At 32.1% G+C, this 8,524-nt stretch overlaps 2 protein-coding genes across 4 annotated transcripts; both read left to right on the top strand.

The window, feature by feature from the left end:
• The first annotated feature begins 731 nt into the window (after nucleotides 1–731).
• PPR40 (pentatricopeptide (PPR) domain protein 40) lies at nucleotides 732–3,589 on the top strand. Its single transcript, XM_011022143.1, has 2 exons — nucleotides 732–3,040; nucleotides 3,122–3,589. Exon 1 carries the CDS (start codon nucleotides 880–882, stop codon nucleotides 3,037–3,039), a length of 2,160 nt encoding a protein of 719 aa, XP_011020445.1. The 5' UTR covers nucleotides 732–879; the 3' UTR covers nucleotide 3,040; nucleotides 3,122–3,589.
• Nucleotides 3,590–5,651: 2,062 nt separating this feature from the next.
• On the top strand, nucleotides 5,652–7,010 carry LOC105122837 (uncharacterized). Of its 3 annotated transcripts, none has more exons than XM_011022164.1 (5): nucleotides 5,652–5,821; nucleotides 5,906–5,974; nucleotides 6,008–6,144; nucleotides 6,452–6,677; nucleotides 6,759–7,010. In XM_011022164.1, exons 1-5 carry the CDS (start codon nucleotides 5,740–5,742, stop codon nucleotides 6,872–6,874), a joined length of 630 nt encoding a protein of 209 aa, XP_011020466.1. In that variant the 5' UTR covers nucleotides 5,652–5,739; the 3' UTR covers nucleotides 6,875–7,010. The 3 variants fall into 3 exon arrangements, with proteins under 3 accessions (XP_011020466.1, XP_011020458.1, XP_011020476.1); XM_011022174.1 differs by having other exon boundaries at nucleotides 5,653–5,821; nucleotides 6,041–6,144; XM_011022156.1 differs by having other exon boundaries at nucleotides 5,906–6,144.
• Nucleotides 7,011–8,524: the final 1,514 nt, after the last annotated feature.

An 8,524-nucleotide genomic window follows, 5' to 3' on the forward strand; every position in this document is an offset into this window, starting at 1 on the left:
ATTTTAATATTTTTTCTGTGTTTTAAAAATTATTCTTTTGAAATTAATTTTTTTTAGTATTTTTAGATTGTTTTGATATATTAATATCAAATATAAATTTTTAAAAAATAAAAAAAATTATTTTAATGAATTTTCAAGCACAAGCATTTTTAAAAGTAATTTTAGACAATATTTTTTTTTACAGTTAATCGAAGCTTTTGAAATTTTTTTATATTTATATTTAATTTTTTTTATTATTTTAATGTGTTAATATTAAATATAATTTTTTTTTAAAAAATATTAATATTAAACACTAGTACAGGAAAATCACCCGAATAAGTTAAGAGTGCATTCAATAAAAAAATATTTTTAATAATTTTTAAAATAATCTATATTATTTATTTATTTTCTCAACGAGCTACACCATTTAAAATTATAATAATTATATACATATCTATTATTTAAAATTTAAATGTTAATTCTGCTTTCTTGTAAAGTATTTAGTATAATTGCATCTGATCAACTTTCAAAAGTTTAGAAATTGGAAATATTCTATACTTTTAGTTTGGGTAATGTTTTCTGATATCTCTGAAATATCAAAACGGACATTAATGCAATCAAAACCTCAAAAATAAAATGGACTCGCACCAAATCTAGGGATGGTAAATTAAAATTAAGACATGGTCGCGTTACCAAACAAACCCTTCACTTTCCATAATACGGTGATAGGCTTGTTGCCGACATGTCACTCATTTGTTCGAGAGAACACCCAGTCGTTTATGAAAACCGTCTAGTCGTCGTCATGCATAAACGAAAGATGAAACGACGAGTCAATTTGACTCTGGCAATGAAATTCGTATAAGCAAAACTCCATTTTGTTCCGCCATCAGCAGAAGGGACATGAGAGGGCTTTCTTTAGCTTCTAGGGCATCATCACCTGCACTCAATAACCTCTCTAAATCTCAAAAATCATCCAATCAGCCAAAACCCACCACACAAAAGCACCCCTCAAAGTCCAAAACTGATCGATTTCAAAGGCAAACCAATCATACTGAAGCTTCGTTAACAGGTGATAATACTCTTTCTTCACTAAACTCTCAACTTACAAAACACAAATTATTATCAGTCCCAAAAGGCCATGTTTCACATAACAGAGATACCAGGTCAGTTGATCGTCATTATATTTCTAGAATTCTGTCAAGAAATGACTGGTTTTTACTGCTAAACCACGAGTTTAAGGCAAAGAGGATTAATTTGAATCCTCAGTTTGTAGTTAGTGTTTTGCAAAATCAAGAAAACCCAATATACCCGTTGAGATTTTATATCTGGGTTTCGAATGTTGACCCGTTATTTATTAGGAATCAGGCTGTTAAGGGTGTTTTAGCTAATGCGTTTTATCGAAAAGGTCCTGTTGTATTGTCTGTTGATTTGCTTAAAGATATTAGAAACTCAGGTTTTCGAGTTGACGAAGATTTGCTTTGCGTTTTGATTGGTAGTTGGGGAAGGTTAGGATTGGCAAAGTATTGTGAGGAAATATTTGGACAAATATCTTTTTTGGGTATTACTCCTAGTACAAGGTTGTACAATGCTGTTATTGATGCATTGGTGAAATCAAACTCTCTTGACCTTGCCTATTTGAAGTTTCAACAGATGTCAGCAGATAATTGTAAACCGGACAGGTTTACTTATAACATGCTTATTCATGGAGTTTGTAAAATTGGTGTGGTGGATGAGGCACTTCGGTTGGTTAAGCAGATGGAAGGTTTTGGATATTCAGCTAATGTTTATACATACACTAACTTAATATATGGGTTTTGCAATGCAAAGAGGGTTGATGAAGCATTCAGGGTTTTTGAAACAATGAAGCTTCAGAATGTCAATCCTAATGAAGCCACTATCAGATCATTGGTTCATGGGGTGTTTCGTTGTGTGGCTCCACGTGAGGCGTTTGAACTGGTGATAGATTTTATTGAAAAGGAGCCTGTTTTGGGGAGATTGGCTTGTGATACTTTACTCTGTTGCCTGTCAGAGAAGCATATGCCAAGAGAGGCAGGTGCATTATTGAGGAAACTTGGGGAGAGAGGTTATTTGCCTGACAGTTCGACATTTAACATCACAATGACTTGTTTGCTAAAGGGTTTGGATGTCAACGAGACATGTGGGATATTGGACAAATTTATTGCCCGGGGTGCGAAGTTGGGGTTTTGCTTTTATCTTGCATTAATTGAAACTTTGTATAAAGCAGGAAGAGGTATGGAGGGAGATCGGTATTTGAATCAAATGGTCAAGGACAGACTTGTGTCTGATGTCGTTTCATATAACATGCTAATTGATTGCTTCTGCAAAGCCAATGTGATGAACAAGGCAGTAATGGTTTTCAAAGTGATGCAAGATAGAGATGTTTCTCCCAACCTTGTTACTTTCAATACCCTTATTAGTGGCCACTGCAAAGATGGAGAGGTGCATAAAGCACGTGAACTGTTGCAGATGCTTTTAGAACTTGGATTGAAGCCAGATATTTTCACTTTTAGTTCAATAATTGACGGTCTTTGTCGAGCACAACAGTTTGATGATGCTTTAGGTTGTTTGAGTGAAATGGTGGAATGGGGTATCTCTCCTAATGCTGTCACGTACAATATATTGATTCGTTCTCTGTGTCTTATAGGAGATGTTGGTAGATCAATGAAACTCTTAAAAGACATGCGAAAGGATGGAATAAGGCCTGATATTTTCTCCTTCAATGCTCTCATTCAAAGTTTTTGTAGGATGGGAAAAGTTGAGAAAGCAGAGAAGATGTTTGTTTCCATGTCCACCTTGGGTTTGATTCCCGACAACTATACTTATGGTGCTCTTGTTAAGGCATTGTTTGAATCAGGGAGATGTGATGAAGCTAAGAAGATGTTTTTTTCAATGGAAGTGAATGGCTGTGTTCCTGATTCCTTCACATGCAATTTGATTTCAGAAAACCTGGTTAAGCAAGGCGATTTTGAAGAGCTTCAAAATATAGCAAGAATATGTTCTGAGAGAGGAATTTCTCTAAAATCCATTCCTGCAGTATAGGATTCTGCTGCTCTTGGTTCATAAGCTAGGGCTGATTTGTTTGAATATTCCTTCTTAAGTTAAGAGCCAGCCATAAAGTAGCCGGCTGGTTTTTGCTTGTGGCATTTGGAATCATGTATATGGAAGAATTGTATAGAAGATCTCCATTCTGCTCCCATCAGATTGTTTCATATTTTCCGGCTGAAAAATCACGTTGATTCCGGTGTCATACGCATGTTGAGTTGGTGGATTTCTATCTTCCGTAGAAATTACTTGTGGGCTTGGCAATTTGTACCGCTCAACTTTCTTGCATTCCGTTTTCTCTTTTTCCTTGGAAAAATTGTGTTGTGCATGCATGGAGCGGGAACGGCATAGCTGGTCATCAAGCTTACCATATGTTGTGGGGAATCTCTTTGCTGCTAAGTGAAGCGGAGCCTCATTCAACGTCTGCCTCGACATCTACTCAGGATGATACACTGCTATGTTTTTTGCCTTGTTACTTTGAGAGAAATCTAGAATCTGTTTGTTTTATATTTTTCAGAGAAATAAAAATGTTATTCACAATTTTTCAGTGCGAAATAAATATTAAAAAATAAATCAATAAATTTCTTTTTCAGTAAACCCTTGAATAATGTTAATTTAGATGAAAATATTTTAACTTGAGAAAAATAATTTTTTTTCTTGGCATTATTAACTCAAGATGTTTACGGATATCCATATTATTATTATTATTATTATAAATATTTTATTATAACCTTCTATAACTATCAAAATCACCATCATTAATGATCATCATCTTATTATCAATATAACTATTATTTTATTATGGTTTCTTCATAACTCCCACACCCTGCCATCACAACGACATTCAACCACCATCACCCTCAAAGCAACCTACATTTTATTATTATTATGACTATTACTACAATTACCATCTTATATCACTATTGCTCCACTTACCATCTTATGACTACCGCAATTCTCATCGATATTATTAGTATCACAAGTTCTACAACTATAATTAATGTTATCACCTATATGACGAAGCTTATAGTATTAGAGTTTCTCGAGTTCTAATAATTACAGCTCTAAATTATAGAGATAGAAACTAAAATTTTAAAGTCTAAGATTATAACCTTTAATTATAAAGAAAATTATATAGAAAATCTATTATATTTTGAAAGTTATTTATTGTTTTTAATTCTTCATTGAAAAATGGCTTATAGGGTTGTTAAATACAAGTAAAACATTTTAACTAGTAAAATATTAATTAAATTGTAAGTTATAATCTAAACCAAAAAAAGAAAAATAAAAAAGTGGCTTCATGTTTTCATAAGAAAAATATTTTTACAAAACAAATATACTTCTAAGAACACTTATCAGATTCGACTTGGGGTTTGACTTTACTCAAGCCTAAATCTTTGAATTGATAGATTAATTTACAAGTCGTTGAATTAACCTTAATTAATATTAAAATAGTGATGTTTTGGATAAAAATTAAAAGAAAAATTGAAATAATATTGTTTTAAACAAAACTTTTTTAATTAATTTTTTAAAGTTTATCCAATTAGATCTTATTAGGTTTGATTGAGTGAATTTACTTTGAAATCTAAAATTATTAAAATTTGTAAGTTAATATTAAAAGCAACTAGAAATAAAACTTAATTTGAATTATGCTTTAGATATTTTCTAGTCGATGTGGTTGTTGTGCTATTGCAAGTTTAATAACTATGATACTTTAATGTATCATGGTTATACTTTAATGTATATTTACGAGTTTTACCTTTAAGATCCCAAGGAGAAAATAAGAATGTAGCGCTACTTTTTCCATGATGTATGTATGGATGTATTTTCTCTTTTGGCCGGCACATTCTCGAAGTTAGCACAGGCATAACTTGATTCGCGTGCGTTTTGAACATTAATTTAACAATTCGTTACCTAGAACTAAAGCTGAAACGTTTAAGCGAGGGTTCCAAGTGATTCAATAGGATTATCTGAATTCTCGAAGACCTTGCTTTAACAAGCCACTTATCCTAAATTAATAGTATGCTCATGCTCAGGCTGTGCATTACTCGAGCCAACAGGCGATGAAGACATGAAGTAACTATGCTGAATCTCCTCGTTAGTGAAGTTGAGAAGTAACCTTGACCTGTCGTAGAAGTATTTAACCAGAAAGTATTTTTAGGTTTGAATCTTGTTGCTCAAAGAAACTCTAGGCAAGTTGAAGTTAGGTGACTTGCACTCCAACTGCTCTCTTCTCCTTTAGTCCTCTGATCCGTTCAGCCAGATTTATGCCCAACACAGAGGCCAAACCACTATGCTGACACTTTATTCCAGATAAATTCACCAACCTCCTATTATTATCACTACCATTTCTATGTATCATTACTTGTCATGAAGATTCTCCAGCTTATGAAATGTTCCCCAAGTTTCTTGCATGAATTCTTAAAGATTAATATTTTAGATCATTCGGTTTGTGGGTCATTCCCAAAAGCTGAAAAGTTACACGAATCATATAATCTCAATTTAGAAAGAAAGAAACATTAACTGGGAGTGTGTCATGGTATATTAGGCTACATTAGTCAAGGTAGGAATTGAATTGCACCAACAGCAAACAACTAACCACGACATGTTCTAGGTTGATGGCAATGCCTTGGTATATAATTAGCCCCATCCCGTCCCCTTCTCTTCTATAAGTTGTGTTGTCTACCATCTTCAATAATGGCACAATATGCAATCACATTTAGACTCTGGGTTATAACTGCAGTTCTTGTTGGGGTCTCTATAAGCTGCTGCAACCTAGGTAGGTGACAGATAAACAGTTAATCCTGAGAAATTAGTGATTTTAATTCAGGAGCATTAACTTTAATTTGCTGATCCTTCACAGGGAAGGCAGATGAAGGTGAAGATGTGCCTCAAACAGGCACAGGAATTATAGGTGGTGTGCCTCAAACAGGCACTGGTACTATTGGTGGCATCCCTCAAACAGGCACTGGCAGTATTGGTGGTGCGCCTCAAACAGGCACTGGAACTATTGGTGGTGTGCCTCAGACAGGCACAGGCATCGTAGATGCTGATCCCGCTGAAATTGTTGCCAAAGCGTTGCTTTGTTTCAGCGATAAATATGTAAGATGTTGGATCTTGGTTTTATCCATTCATGGTAGGATGCATGCAGTTCAGCCGGTTGAAATTTGTCGATCAATCATGGTTCCTTTACCCAGTGATGCTTTTATGCGTCTGTTCCTGACTTGCATGTTGATATTGCCTATTAAGTTTACAGTTTTCTTTACTTTCCTCTACTGACGCGTTAAGTGCTTCGTTTCTGGAAACTGCCTCTAGTGTGGCCTTGTCCATTTTCCCGTTAGCACAAAAAAAAAAAAAAAAACACTATCTTACAAATTGCTTTGGCCTTTTGATTTCTTCCAAGTCTCAGATATACAGTAGCTGCGAAGTAGCCTATAGATTGACCGAGATAGGTAAGCTTAACGTGCCTCCTGAATACGCTGACTCCTACTGCGGTGGACCATGCCTTACAGAGACACATTTGGTGCTCAGCTGCATTGAAAACATCATGAAACATTTTGTTTTCTATAATAAAGCCACCATACAGGATGTCAGAGACACAATCAAGGCCGGATGTGGCTACGGTCCCGAGAGAGGTATTTTACTAGTTTATGAAGTTGTTATCTTTCTCTGGTTTCCTCTACAAAGTCATAATCTGATATTGGTGTCACCCCAAGGTAATTTTGATGTGTCCGAGCACCTTCAATTTGAAGAAAACAATGCATTCAAGACTGCAAACCAGATTCTGCTCGGAGTTGGCTTCATGTTCGGCGGCCATGCTTTATTGCTTTGATATCTGTGATGGTGGCGTCTGCTATCTGTGATTGGAGATTTATTGCTTTCAGTTTAGATGGCCTAAGAGATCCAGGAGACAGGATCGTTATTTTCTCTAGCTTTATGTAATAAAGAGATGATGAAGTTAACGCCCACCTTCTGGCACTTTGAAAGAAAATAATATGTTTATCTGTCCTGATATATATATAAATGAGAAAGAGAGTAAAATGTGCAGTGAGATGCGGTAAGAAATATAACCAATGCCTAGAGATAAAAATCTCCCATGTTGATCCTCAAAATTAGAGATTCTGAGTCATATTAGAAATACCCGGACCATTATGATTTTATTTAATTATTGTGGTAGTGGATATTTTTTAAATTTTTATTTAAAAATATATTAAAATAATATTTTTTTTATATTTTATAATTTTTTTTATATTAACAATAAAAAAGATAAAAAAATATCAAAAATAATAACTTGAAGGGAAAAAAATAATTTTTTTTTTGAAAGAGCACGTTTTACAACAAAAATAAACACTTTCTTAGAGTGTTTGGAATTTTAGTGGTGATTTTTTCAATCATATTAGTTTATTATTTAAAAATATATTAAAATATTTTTTATATATTTTTTTATTTCTAATATTAATATATTTAAAAATACTAAAAAATATTTTTTTAATATTTTTTAAACTAAAACATGAAAGTAGAAATAGAAGCAAAGCATCATCTAAATTAGTGGTTAGATTTATTTTTTTCCCCTGAAAATTGTTAGTTATTTTTCCTTATAAAGAAAAGTAAACCGTTGATTCTAAAATAAATTGTTCAAATTCACTTCCAATGATGGTATCATGTTCCTCCAAACTTGAGAGGATTCAAATCCGTAGAAAATCATCATTATTCAACAATCCAATGACGGGTGATTTCCCACTTACGGTGGGTGATTCTTGGGGATTTTTTTCACGGAGCGAGCATGCTTTATTTTTGGGATTTAAAAGTATTTTTAAATTAATATTTTTATATTATTTTGATATTTTGATATTAAAAATAATTTTTAAAAAATAAAAATATATTATTTTTTTATATTTTTATATAAAAAATATTTTAAAGATAATTATTATAATACTTTCAAACACTATTATACTAATTAAAATGTTTCACACACTGTAATGTCAGAAGAATAAAAAACGTTAATTAATAAAATTAAGAAGAAAATATGTACTTTTTAGCGAAATTTTTTTTGTGTTCAAGTAGTTTTTTAATAAAAATATATTTTTTATTAGCAACATGGTTTATTAAATAAAAAATAATGAGAATTAAAAAAAATATTCATACAAACTTTAATGATTGGTATAAAAGAGGATAAAAATGTACCTTAATATCATAAAATAGATATTTTATTCTCTTTGAAAATCAATAACCAGATTTTTAAAAAGATTTACATATTAGGTTAACATATAATTATTCATAAAGTAATTGTTGATATTACCATAATAAACTCTAATTTTATTAAAAGCTATGGCAAAATTAGATAATTATTTAATTATTATTTTAATAATTTTATTTAAAGATAAGTCATTCTGATTTTTTTAATAAAATGAATGGAAAAAAAAGTTAACAACTATTTAACAAAAAAAAAAAAAAACCTGAGCACATGTATGTTTAGCTTTTT

This window comes from Populus euphratica, unplaced genomic scaffold (assembly GCF_000495115.2).
Source record: "Populus euphratica unplaced genomic scaffold, PopEup_1.0 scaffold1.1, whole genome shotgun sequence".
NCBI classification, from domain to species: Eukaryota; Viridiplantae; Streptophyta; class Magnoliopsida; order Malpighiales; family Salicaceae; genus Populus; species Populus euphratica.

Bases quoted from the DNA above. Each gene is read 5' to 3' on its own strand.
- LOC105122837 (XM_011022156.1), top strand. From the start codon at position 5,740: ATGGCACAATATGCAATCACATTTAGACTCTGGGTTATAACTGCAGTT. The intron at 5,822-5,905 runs GTAGGTGACAGA...GATCCTTCACAG, and splicing joins TATAAGCTGCTGCAACCTAG to GGAAGGCAGATGAAGGTGAA. The intron at 6,145-6,451 runs GTAAGATGTTGG...TCCAAGTCTCAG, and splicing joins TTTGTTTCAGCGATAAATAT to ATATACAGTAGCTGCGAAGT.
- PPR40 (XM_011022143.1), top strand. From the start codon at position 880: ATGAGAGGGCTTTCTTTAGCTTCTAGGGCATCATCACCTGCACTCAAT.